Here is a 13,425-nt window from a genome sequence, read left to right as displayed (position 1 = left end):
GGGTGGGCTTAGCCGCGAATCCGTTTCGCCTAAGTTTGAAAGAAAATCCTACCGAGTGATGGGTAAGCCTCTCACTCGGGAATCTTAGTCGTGAATCTGTTTCGCCTAAGTTTGTAAAATCCTACCGAGTGGTGAGCAATCCTCCCACTCGGGGATTAGCTGCAGTCCAGTACTCACCTAAGTTCTCTCACTCGGAGACTTAGCTGCAGTCCGGTACTCGCCTAAGTTTGAAAAAATCCTACCGAGTGGAGAGCAATCCTCCCACTCGGGGGCTTAGCTGCAGTCCAGTACTCACCTAAGTTCTCTCACTCGGAGACTTAGTTGCAGTCCGGTACTCGCCTAAGTTTGAAAAAATCCTACCGAGTGGAGAGCAATCCTCCCACTCGGGAGCTTAGCTGCAGTCCAGTACTCGCCTAAGTTCTCTCACTCGGAGACTTAACTGCAGTCCGGTACTCGCCTAAGTTTGAAAAAATCCTACCGAGTGAAGTGCAATCCTCCCACTCGGGGGCTTAGCTGCAATCCAGTACTCGCCTAAGTTCTCTCACTTGGAGACTTAGCTGCAGTCCGGTACTCGCCTAAGTTTGAAAAAATCCTACCAAGTGGACAACAATCCTCCCACTCGGGGGCTTAGCTGCACTCCAGTACTCGCCTAAGTTCTCTCACTCGGAGACTTAGCTGCAGTCCGGTACTCGCCTAAGTTTGAAAAAATCCTACCGAGTGGAGAGCAATCCTCCCACTCGGGGGCCTAGCTGCAGTCCAGTACTCGCCTAAGTTCTCTCACTCGGAGACTTAGCTGCAGTCCGGTACTCGCCTAAGTTTGAAAAAATCCTACCGAGTGGAGAGCAATCCTCCCACTCGGGGGCTTAGCTGCAGTCCAGTACTCGCCTAAGTTTAAAAAATCCTACCGAGTGGAGAGAAACCCTCCCACTCGAGGGCTTAGCTGCAGTCCAGTACTCGCCTAAGTTTTAAAAATCCTACCGAGTGGAGAGCAACCCTCCCACTCGGGGGCTTAGCTGTAGTCCAGTACTCGCCTAAGTTTAAAAAATCCTACCGAGTGGAGAGCAACCCTCCCACTCGGGGGCTTAGCTGCAGTCTAGTACTCGCCTAAGTTTAAAAAATCCTACCAAGTGGAGAGCAACCCTCCCACTTGTGGGCTTAGCTGCAGTCCAGTACTCGCCTAAGTTTAAAAAATCCTACCGAGTGGAGAGCAACCCTCCCACTCGGGGGCTTAGCTGCAGTCTAGTACTCGCCTAAGCTCTCCCACTCGGAGGCTTAGCTGCAGTCCAGTACTCGCCTAAGTTTGAAAAATCCTACCGAGTGAGGAGCAACCCTCCCACCGGAGGTTCGGAGCTACGCCACAAGTACAACGTGCGCTCCATCCCTATCCGCAAAGACGATGAGGTGCAAGTCGACTGCAACCTTCCCCTTCGGGACTACGCCTCAAATACAATGTGCGCTCCCTCCCTATCCGCAAGGACAACGAAGCGCAGGTTGACTGGAGACGCCACCTCAGAGCTGCATTTCCAGCTCAAAGAATATTCCGAGTGAAGAACAAAGTCCACTTGAAGGCAAAACACAAGCATATTCAGAAATAAACCAAATTCAGATAAATCCTAAAGTTCCAAATAGCGAATCAAAAGTATTCGAACATCAAGCCCGAAGGAGTTTAACGGTTATAGCAACCACTCGGCATTCCAAGGCAAATTTAGAGCAGATTCAAGTCTCATAAGTTCGTTCACTCAGCAGGAGGAGGGCTGGCAGGCTCGATGAATTCGTCCAGGTCGATTCCATCCGCGATCCGAGTGGCAGCAGCGATGAAAGTCTCCAAGAAGGACTGGAAGTCATGCCTTTTGGTGTAAGCGACCTTGATCGCCGCTAGCTTGTCTTCACGAGCTTCCTTGCAGTGGACTCGCACCAAGGACAGCGCCACGTCAGCACCACACCAGGCGGAGGACTTCTTCCATTCCTGCACTCAGTCAGGGATCTCGTTGAGTCGAGCCATCAGGGATTCCGGGTCATTTTGAAGTGTCACCCTTGGCCAAAGCAATGTGTCGACTCGTGAGACTGCCTCCTTCAGTCGCGCGAGGTAGCTTGTGACGCTGGCGACACGAGACTCCAGTGGGAGCACATTCATTGCAGTTTCATCGCAAACTGGAGAAGCGATAGGGTCCAGACCCGTCTCGACCTTTCCTGTTTCCTCATCAAAGTCTTGGCAGAATTTTGCAGCCAAAAATTAGTGAGTCGACCGGACAGGATCCGTTCACAAGAATCAACGCAGTCGGTTTAAAAGAAATACCTTCCAGCATAAGATAAAGCTTCTTGGCGAGAGTTCTCAGATAAGCCTCCGTGTCATTCCTCTTGTGGACCGCAAACTCCAGCTTTTCGTTCAGGGTAATTTTGTCCTTCTTCAGGCGACTCACCTCTCGGTTAGACTCGTTGAGACAGGACTTCAGCTTGGTCACCTCCCCTTCCAGTGCTTCGACTGAAGCCAGCTTCTGGTCTGTGAGGGCAGTTTTATCTTGGGCTTCCTTCTGTGCAGCGGCAAGGTCTGGGTCCTTCTTCTCCAGAGCCAACTTCATTTTCTCTGCAAAAGAAGCAATCAGATCAGAAAAGAGCTCGAAGAAATATTTTAAAAAGACAGTCGACAGGCAATTACCTTCCATACCAGCAGCTTCGTCTTGAGCTTTCTTTAGATTCTGCTGGGCCAACTCCAAGTCGAGGTTGAGTTGCCTCTACTTCTCCTCAAGTTTAGCAAACTTAGAAATGAGAGTACAAGACTTCTGCAGAAGGCAAAAGACGTGTCAATCGACGAGATCAAAGGTTGTTCACTTCCGAGTGGATAAAACTTAAAGAAGTTCGCTTAGACCCCAGCCGACTGCACACAGTCGACTGCGGTCTCGGGGGCTACACCCAGCGGGTGCACTTGGCGTGCCCCTGCTGATTAAGACCCAACTCGACCGGTCCGCCCGGGTCAAGTCAAAAAAAATGTTCAGACCCCAGTCGACTGCGGTCTCGGGGACTACACCCAGTGGGTGCACTTGGCGTGCCCCCACCGATTCCGATCTCATTCGACCGGTCCGCCTGGGTCGAGTGTAAGAAAAGAAAGGAAGGTAGAACTCATACCCCAGTGGACTGCCAGCAGTCGACTGCGGTCTCGGGGACTACACCCACTGGGTGCACTTGGCGTGCCCCCGCCGGTTCAGATCCTACTCGCCCAGACCGAGTGGAAGAACGCAACTACCAAAGACCACAAAACACCCAGTGGGTGCACTGATTCGACGCAAAACAACAGGAGATTGTATAGAAGAAAATTTTTCGGGTAGCATATCCTGATAGAGCAAGGTCGATTGAAAGTCTACTTACCTGGACATTGGCCCGGAGAGCAGCGCTGGCGTCATAAGCAGCCTGGCTATTCTCATGCACCGTCTTCATCCGCTCCATCATCACGTCAGCCTGATGGATGGCTTCCGCAGCCGCTTCCGAATGGTTGTCCGGAACGGGGTAGCTGGTGAAAAAGAGAGCAGACGACCCAGGTGTGGCAGCTTGGAGCTCCGTGGCGTGGAGTTGGACGACTGAAGGAATCACTGGTGCAGTCGACGATGCAGGGTGCTCACTCGACAAGGGTGCAGCGGAAGTTACAGAGGCCCTGCCCGCGTCTTCAGATTGACGGACGGGTGGTGTTGTTGTTGGCCCTTGCTGAGACATCTTGCCAGATGCTACCTTTTTGCTCTTCCTGGGCTTAAGAGCCACATCTTCATCGTCATCTGGAAGATCGATGACGTTGGGTGGAGCTGCAAGACAGATCAGTCGACCCCAAGTGAACCACTGGAATGCAATCGACCAAGTAATCAAGAACAAGATCATAAGAGTTTCTACCTGGGTTGGAGGTAACCGCGTCTTCCATCTCCTCGTCTTGATACTGGAGGGAAGAGGTTCCCGATGTAGCAGCACTGCAAGTGTTCGTACTCAGTCGGTTACGTTCTGTTGCTTGAGTCGACGAAAAGAACAAGTCAGATGATTACCCGGAGATGGTAGGGACGGTCACTTTGATCCTGGGCAAAGCCTTGGGCAGTTTGGAGGAGGTGGCCTTCGGTGCTTTTGGAGCTGGAGGCGGCACAACCTTGGGCTGCTTTGGGGCCTTCTCAATCGGCGCTTGAGAAGACGTCCGGGGGCGCTTCGAAGACTGCCTAGTCGGCGCGGTCGCCAGGTCCGGGGTGCTCGTTGGGTCGTGTGCGTGCTTGGATCTCCTCTCTCTGCGAGGAGGCGAGTCGACTTCTTTGTCATCGCTCGAGTCGTCGCTCTCCTCGTCCTCCTCTGCATCCGAGTGCCACTCGCCGCTCTCGCCCCCGCTCGCTCCCTCCTCGACGTCTTGCTCCTGCACTTCGTTGGGCATCGAGTACATGTCAATGAGAGCCTGAAAGAACAACGAGCAAAAGGAGTACAGTTGACCATCAACAAGGTGTCACATAGTGAATCGGAAAGATATTTGGGAAAACAGAATCATACCTGCTCAGGCTGGCACGAGTGGTCGAATGGAATCACCCTCCTAGACCCCCGGGGGTTGTCTTTGTTGCTGGTGATTCCCATCAGCCACTTCTCCAAGATGTCCTCACTGACGTCCTCCGGGTGGATCCGAGTGGAGTCCTCGAGTCCAGAGTACATCCACAACGGATGATCACGGGCCTGGAGCGGATGGATGCGTCGACCGAGAAAGACCTCCAGCAGGTCCATCCCAGTCACCCCGTCGCGGACGAGTTGGACGACCCGCTCGACCAGCACCTTTACCTGCGCCTTCTCTTCGGGAACCACCTTCAAGGAGGAGGGCTTCTCCACTCGAGCTAGGGAAAAGGGAGGAAGTCCGGTCGACTGACCCAGGGTCGGTTGATCCTTGCAGTAAAACCAAGTCGATTGCCAGCCGCGGACCGAGTCGGGAAGGATCATCGCCGGGAAGGTGCTCTTGTTCCTCCTCTGGATCCCCAGGCCCCCGCACATCTGGATCACGTGCGTCCTCTCATCACTCGGATTGGCCTTTTTGACCGACTGGGAGCGGCAGGTGAAGATATGTTTGAAGAGGCCCCAGTGTGGTCGATAGCCCAAGAAATTTTCACACATTGACACAAAAGCAGCCAGATAGACTATGGTGTTTGGAGTGAAGTGGTGGAGTTGAGCCCCAAAGAAGTTCAAAAAGCCCCGAAAGAAAGGATGGGGAGGCAGAGAAAATCCGCGATCGACGTGGGTGGCGAGGAGAACGCACTCACCCTCCCTTGGCTGCGGCTCGGTCTCGTTCCCCGGGAGCCACACCGATTTGTGGGGGATCAGTCCCCCCTCCACCAGGACGTCGAGGTCGCCCTGGCTGATCGTCGAGCGGATCCAGTCGCCCTGGATCCAGCCCGGCGGCAGGTCGGATCTCGACGAGGATCCGCCCCGGCTGGTCCGCTTGCCCTTCGCCTTCGCGGTCGCCTTCTTCGCGCGCTCCAGTGCCACCGTCTTCTCTTTTCCCATGGCGACGGTCGAGTTCGAGCGAGGGTTTGGCGACGAGAGCAGAAGCGAGCGTGGCGGAGAAGTCGAAGGAAGAAGAAAAGAGAATGGGAGCGCACGGTGCAGAGACCCGGTCCGGTGCCTTTTATAAGGTCATTCCCCAAGTGACTGACTGGTAGGCCCAGACGATCTAAACAAATCCCGCAACAGTCGTGCAAGCAGTACATGGCGAAAAAGGTGGCGCGGAGATCGAGTAGACCTGCCTAATCCGTCCCGATTACCGCGGCCTCGCCCGTCGGGGGCGCTTCCCAAAATTCGAATCCCGCGAAATCCGCAGAGAGCAGAGCAACTGGTCAGACAGAAAACATCCTCCACATTATCATTCAGAATTCTATCATGAAAGTTCACTCGACAAAAACTAAGAATGGACCAAGGCGACTGAAAAAGAAGTTGATGTCGTCTCCTCAGTTCATTGTTCCAGAACAAGTTATACCCATAGCGCAAAGAATGAGTCGGAAGTGTTCCCAACTCCTTCCTCACTCAAACCCTGATCCATTCGGGGGCTAATGATGAAGCTATGTACCTAGGGTAGGGTCATGGATCTGTCCAAGATACCCTCCCCAAGGACATCTCTAAAGGAACCAAAAGCGGTCGAAGCAAAATCATCATCCACTCGACCGTGAAGCTATGTTCCACTCGGCAGTATAGAAGACACTCGACTATGCGAACAACCACTCGAAGAAACAAGAAACCACTCGGAGTGTAGAAGACCTAACGTCACTCAGGATGACAACGGTCGGTCATTCACTCTGCAACCTTAAACGTCATTTATATCTCTTTATTACTAGCGTTACCAGTAACGCCCTGCCTTAATGTACATTCAACCCTTTGTAACATGGGCTGGCTGGGGTCCTGGCGCACTCTATATAAGCCACCCCCCTCCTCTGAAACAAGGGTTCGTACCCTTTGTAATTCACACGCATATATCCAGTCGACCGCCTCCGGGCTCCGAGACGTAGGGCTGTTACTTCCTCCGAGAAGAGCCTGAACTTGTAAAACTCGCGTGTACATCTCCTCCATAGCTAGGATCTTGCATCCACATTCCTACCCCCCCTATTCTACTGTCGGGCTTAGAACCACGACAGCACCTACTTTGGATGGCGTGGCGGGAGGAGGTTCCTCCTCGACTTCTTCATCTGCGATGATGGGGCCCAAGGAAGGGTCTATGGCCATGGGTTCCCGAGGGGGACCGGCGAACCTCGGAGGGGCAGGCTGGCAGGAGGCCTGCGCACCCCTTTGTACCCCTCAGGCTGTGCGTCCCCTGATGCCTCCGGTGGCGCCATCACCGGCGGCTGCAACCCTGGTGGGAGGGAGGACTGGGGCTGGCGGCCAGGGGCCCCGGTCGCCCTTCACCGCTTCTTCATGACCTTTTACAGCATCGTCTGTTTCTGATGCTTCGACGGTGCCCATGGTTGGTGGGGCTCCCGTGGCGTCCCCGGGATCCGGGCATCGGCCGATGCCGCGGGAGGCTTCGAGGACTCTTGGTGACTCTCTGGTTGTTCTTGTTCTGTCGAGCTCTGTTGGGGGTCGGGCCGGAGGCCCTACCCCAAACAGGGCCACGCGGGAGGAGGTCATTGCTTATGGAGGTATTTCGGATCTTGTTTCCGAGGGGCGGCGGATGAGTAGTCGTCTCCAGGAGCAGCCGGATGTGGATGACATGCAGCTAAGGTGCGTTATGCGGGCGGCCAAGTTCCATGACATTGAGGTCACTACTGGTATGTCAGTCAATACTTCAAATTCCATTCTGCATTTTTCCAATGATGAGATTGTTCACAATGCAAATCAATTAGGGGTTTCACTGGGTAGTAATGGTAGTGAAATCACTAAATCAGTTAATGATATTTTTTATCTCGAAGCGGAGCGCGCTTTGGAGATGATTCGTAACATAGCCGCTGTTAAACCCATGAATGATGCTGAGATAGATGCATTGAGTGTCAGGGCTCTTGATAGTTTTTGTGCGGATCTTGCCCCTTCCCTTACTGAGACAGAGGAAGATGAGGGAGTCGGGTCCCCTAGGGCCTCGAGCCATGTTGATGCTACGTAGGTTAATTCCCTAGAGCCCAGTTCTAAGGACCGGCGGGAGGAACAGAATAAGCCCAAGCGGAAATGGAAATGGAAGGTTTATCCAGTTTCGCCTGTGCGTAGAAGTGCTAGGATCCGTACCTCTAAAAAATGTCATGATGAAATATGAGAGGAATTTTTTGGAATAGCAGAGGTCTTAAAGACTTGGCTAAAAGAAGGTTTCTAGCGGAAGAATCTATTGAATATCAATTGGATTTTATTGCCCTGTACGAAACTGGAAGGGACAATTTCACTCCCTAATTTCTTAGCACGTTATCGGGGGTATTGACTTTGACTGGCACTGCCTACCTCCAAGAGGAAGATCCGGAGGGGTCTTACTCGGGGTTAAGTGTGACTCCTTGGAAGTTCAGAGTGTGGTCATGGGAGATATTGCGGTTAAGTTTCGGGTCAGATCAAAGGCCGATGGGTTTAATTGGGCCCTGGTGGCGGTATATGGTGCCGCGCAGCCAACACTCAAACCTGATTTTTTTTGCTGATCTTGTTCGCATTTGTGGTAGCGAACAGCTCCCAATCCTCGTTGGGGGCGATTTTAACATTATTCGAAGAAAGGAGGAGAAGAATAATGAGACTTTTGATGGCAGGTGGTCGTTTATGTTCAATACCATAATCGAAAGCTTGGATCTTAGAGAGATAGAGTTGTCTGGTTGGAAATTCACTTGGGCCAATTTGTTACCTAATCCGACTTTTCAGAAGTTGGACCGGGTCCTCGCTAGCGTCGATTGGGAACAGAAGTTCCCTCTCGTCATAGTCCAGGCATTTTCACACGTAATTTCAGATCACACCCCGTTGCTGGTTGACTCTGGTGATCCTACCCATGTGGGCAATAAGAACTCCTTTTCTTTTGAATTATCGTGGTTTGAGAGAGAAGGGTTCCTTGATCTGATAACTAGAGAATGGGCTAAAAATTCAGGAGGAAGCTCTCCTGTTGAAAGATGGCAGAATAAGATTAGGCATATGCGAAGATTTCTTCATGGATGGGCTAAACATACGCATGGGATTTATAAGGCTGAGAAGGAAAGGCTCCTTCTTCTTATTCAATCCCTAGACTTAAAAGCCGAGTCCGCTATTTTAGATACCAGAGAGCTGGAAACTAAGGTGGAGGCGGAGTTGAGACTGAAAGAACTTCTTCGTGAGGAGAAATTGAAGTGGGCATTGCGAGCTAAGGTTCACAAAATCGTCCAAGGGGATGATAACACTCAGTTTTTTCATATGATTGCAAACGGAAAGCACCGTAAGAAGAGGATATTTCAGCTCGAGCAGGACGAGGGGACAATTGTAGGACAAGAAAATCTGAAAGTTTATATAAACAATTACTATAAGCAACTGTTTGGGCCTCCGGAGGATAACTTTGTGTCCTTAGACGAGTCCAGGGTTGAGGATGTGCCTCAACTTGCGACAGACGAGAATGATATTTTGACATCCCCATTTACGGAGAAAGAGGTGTTTGAGGCCATTTCACAAATGAAAAACAATAAGGCTCCAGGGCCAGATGGGTTTCCGGCAGAGTTTTATAAAAAAATGTTGGCATATTATCAAAGGGGATTTGCTTCCGATGTTCCATGATTTATTCTCTGGACAGCTTCAGTTGTTTCAACTTAATTTTGGAACGATCACTCTACTTCCTAAGAAAACAGAGGTCGTTCGTGTTGAGCGTTTAGGCCTATCTGTCTTCTTAATGTCAGTTTCAAAATTTTAACCAAGGTAGGGACTAATAGGCTTACGCAAATTGCGCGCTCTGTGGTGCAGTTGTCCCAAACCGCTTTCATGTCGGACAAGAACATCCTAGAAGGGGTTGTCGTCCTGCATGACACGCCCCATGAAATCCACACGAAAAAGCTAGACGGAGTTGTTTTCAAAGTGGACTTTGAGAAAGCATACGATAAGGTCAAATGGCCCTTCCTTCAATAGGAATTGCATATGAAAGGTTTTGATCAGGCCTAGAGACACCAGGTTGACTCTTTTACGCAAAAAGGGAGTGTTGGGATCAAAGTGAATGATGATATAGGTCACTATTTCCAAACACACAAAGGGCTAAGGCAAGGAGATCCGATGTCACCTATCCTTTTCAACATAGTGGTCGATATGTTGACAATCGTCATAGGACGGGCTAAGGATGCGGGTCAGGTAGGTCGCCTCGTCCCGCACTTAGTTGACGGAGGTGTATCCATTCTACAGTATGCCGATGATACTATCATCTTCATGGAGCACGATTTGGCAAAAGCGCGAAACATGAAGCTTGTGTTATGCTTATTCGAACAATTGACCGGGTTAAAGATTAATTTCCATAAGAGCGAATTGTTCTGTTTTGGGAGAGCTAATGATGAACAAGATGCATACAAACAATTGTTCGGGGTGTGAATTGGGGGATTTACCTTTCACGTATTTAGGTATACCAATTCACCATCGTAAGCTGACCAACAGAGAATGAAAGTGCATTGAGGATCGTTTTGAGAAGAAATTGAGTTGCTAGAAAGGCAAGTCAATGTCATACGGAGGACGATTAATTCTTATTAATTCGGTCCTCACGAGTATGCCCATGTTTCTTCTCTCCTTTTTCGAGGTACCGGTTGGAGTCCGGAAGAGGCTAGACTTTTATCGACCACGCTTCTTCTGGCAGAGTGAAGAAATGAAGCGAAAATACAGACTTGCTAAGTGGGATATCATATGTAGGCCGAAAGACCAAGGGGGTCTAGGTATTGAGAATCTGGAAGTGAAGAACAGATGTCTCCTTAGCAAGTGGCTATTTAAGTTTCTGTCGAGACAGAGGCCACTTGGGCTCAGATCTTGCGAAACAAATACCTTCACTCTAGAACCCTGGCCCAGGTGACAGTGAGACCGACTGATTCGCCTTTTTGGAATGGACTGATGAGAGTTAAACCACTCTTTTTCAATAGGACAAGGTTCATAGTTGGAAACGGTACTGCTACGAGGTTTTGGGAGGATACATGGCTGGGGGAGACGCCCCTCGCACTCCAATATCCTTCGTTGTATAGCATTGTTCATTGTAAAGACGCTTATGTTGCAACAGTACTACAATCCACTCCACTCAATATTCAATTTCGGAGGACGCTAGTGGGAAACCGTTGGGAGGCCTTGCTCAATCTTGTGAGAAGATTGATGGATATTCAGTTGTCTCAACAATCCGATCAAGTGTGCTGGAAACTAACAAAGAATGAAGAGTTCTCGGTTAAATCTATGTATTTGGATGTTATTAATACTAGTGTGGTTCCTAGATCGAAATATGTTTGGAAAGTTAAAGTAACTTTGAAAATCAAAGTGTTTATGTGGTTTGTGCATAAACAAGTTATTTTAACAAAGGATAATTTAGCAAAACACAATTGGACAGGATCTACAAGATGTAGCTTCTGCGACCAACATGAATCAATCAAACACCTCTTTCTTGATTGTCCTCTGGCAAAAAATTATGTGGCGGTCGGTTCACATAACCTTTAACATTACTCCACCAAATTCTATCAATACGTTATTTGTTGCGTGGCTTGATGGGATAGATACCGATACAGCGAGACACATTCATGTGGGAGTATGTGCTTTGTTATGGGCAGTCTGGAACAGCAGAAATGATTTGGTCTTTAACAGAACAACAAACATTCATTTTTTGTAGGTTATCTTCAGAGTCACTGCGTTGATACGTATGTGGTCGCTACTCACTCCGACGGAGGCCAGGGAGCGTTTGGTTACTGGGTCTACCCGATGGGAGATGGTAGCACGGGATATTTTCAACAGGTTTGGATGGTGGTCGTGTAATAAGGTAGGCATGTAGTGCTCCTATCTTTTGCCAGCCGGTTGTGGCCTTCATATTTACTGCTTAGCCCTTTGTGAGCCTTTTTTTGTATTTCTTTGTTTGAGACTTGGAGACTTTTGTTGGACCTTTTGCTTATTAATAATATTGATCGTATGCATCGTTTAGATGCAGGGCGAACCCCTCTTTTGAAAAAGAAAACTGACCGAGAATGATGTTTTGGCTCCCAGGAGTGCACGCTCCCACGTGAATAGTAAACGAAAAAAATATAGTAAATGGTTTAATAATAATAATTTTTTTATAGATGTTCGTCTTACTATCGCAAGCATCTTTGAAAATTTTCATGCAAAACGGAGCAGCGTTGTTTCGCCAGTAAAATAAATAAATTTAGCATGACATTTTTGTTGTTGCAGATCACGGGCCAAAACACGATCGAGAGTGAGAGAGAGAGGTGGAAGACAATGGTTTTGCGCTGCTCAACTGTCGCAGCTTTTCTGCCTCTTCTGTTATTATCAGGCTAGCTCAAAAAATGGCTGCCGAATTACAAGGGAAAAGCCCACGTCTTCAGTAGGCTTACCGGTCGTGCCATCCCACGACGCCTAGCTGAGATCGGGCTACTACTTTGCCCGCACGGACCGCAACGATCATGCCATCCCATGACCTGGTAAGGCGAGGAAAACTAGCTAGCAGACTAACTCGAAACTACTGAAGGAAAAACACCTAACTGAAGCTTCTGAACCGTAGGTGTACAGGCACACGCTGACGGTCAGTGTTTATTCAGAATATTGAAACCTGAAAATTGAGTGTGTGCTTGTGTGTGCAGATTATCCAACAAATCACCCCCTAATCTGCTACACACTGGATCACCCCTAGCTTGTGCCGTAGCTCAACATACCGGCTCCTTCCAAGGGATTTTGTGAGAACATCTGCAACTTGGTCTCCGCTTCTGACATGGACGACATCCACTCACCCTAGTTCAACACAGTCTCTGATATAGTGATACCTGAGATCAATGTGTTTACTCCTCTCATGATGCACCGGATTTTTGCTTAGTTCGATCGCAAATTTTTTGTCAACACGCAGCTTGACTCTCTGGATTTTTGTACCCAGCATTTCAGCAAGCAACCTGCTCCACCACACAGCCTGACTTGCTGCTGTTGTTGTTGCTATGTACTCGGCCTCACATGATGATTTTGCAACCACCTTCTGCTTCTGGGAGGACCAAGTAATAGCATCCGATACAAGGAAGAACACAATACCCGTGGTACTTTTCCTGTCATCAAGATCTCCTACGTGGTCACTGTCGCTGAAACTAGTGAGGACAGCTTCCCCCTCTGCTATGTTGATACACCCAAGATTCAGAGTGCCCTTGATGTACCTCAGAAATTGTTTGACTGCAATCCAATGTTCCCTTCCCGGTGCTTCCATTAATCGGCTTAGAAGCCCCACAACATATGCAATATCTGGTCGTGTGTTTACCAAGTACCGCAGGCTCCCAATGAGAGTTCGATATTCTGTTGCATCCACTGCTCCCCCTCTGTTCTTCGTCAACTTCAGACGATTTTCCAGTGGTGTATGACTGGTATTGCACTGATCCATGCCAGCATCTTCCAGAATCTTCTTAGCATAACTGGACTGGCAGACACTGATTCCATCCTTGTCCTACTTCACTTCTAATCCTAGATAGTAAGTGAGGAGACCAAGATCGCTCATCTGAAACATGTCCTGCATCTGCTGCTTGAACTGCTTGATAGCATGTTCAGAGGATCCGGAGATGATCAGATCGTCAACATACACCCCAACTAGCAGATGATCATCACCTTTGCCATGCTTGTACAGGGCATGATCTAGTTGGCACTTCTCAAAACCAAGGGAAACCAGGGTAGTGTCCAGCTTGGTATTCCATGCCCGCGGTGCCTGATGGAGCCCATACAGCGCCTTCCGCAACTTCAGAACTTTGCTAGGATTGCAGCTGTCGACGAAACCTACTGGCTGATGCACATAGACCTCTTCCTGCAGCTCTCCGTTCAGAAAGGCAGATCGCA

The 13,425-nt window shown here is 49.5% G+C and overlaps 1 protein-coding gene and 2 pseudogenes across 1 annotated transcript in view; 2 read left to right on the top strand and 1 right to left on the bottom strand.

Moving 5' to 3' along the window:
• LOC147963948 (uncharacterized) overlaps positions 1 to 11,401 on the top strand; it is a 62,473-nt gene extending 51,072 nt beyond the window's left edge. Inside the window, exon 3 of the mRNA XM_087529766.1 lies at positions 11,243 to 11,401. Coding sequence (XP_087385892.1) covers positions 11,243 to 11,401 — 159 coding nt within the window. The remainder of the gene's footprint in view (positions 1 to 11,242) is intronic.
• On the top strand, positions 5,501 to 7,729 carry LOC147963949 (uncharacterized; annotated as a pseudogene).
• A 945-nt stretch (positions 11,402 to 12,346) lies between the features above and the next one.
• Positions 12,347 to 12,979, bottom strand: LOC147963947 (secreted RxLR effector protein 161 pseudogene; annotated as a pseudogene).
• Between the last annotated feature and the right edge of the window lie 446 nt (positions 12,980 to 13,425).

This window comes from Triticum urartu, chromosome 6A (assembly GCF_056163025.1).
Source record: "Triticum urartu cultivar PI428250 chromosome 6A, HENAU_Tu73, whole genome shotgun sequence".
NCBI classification, from domain to species: domain Eukaryota; kingdom Viridiplantae; phylum Streptophyta; class Magnoliopsida; order Poales; family Poaceae; genus Triticum; species Triticum urartu.
Note: the sequence above shows the minus strand (reverse complement) of the source record. Positions and strands in the feature narration are given on the sequence as shown.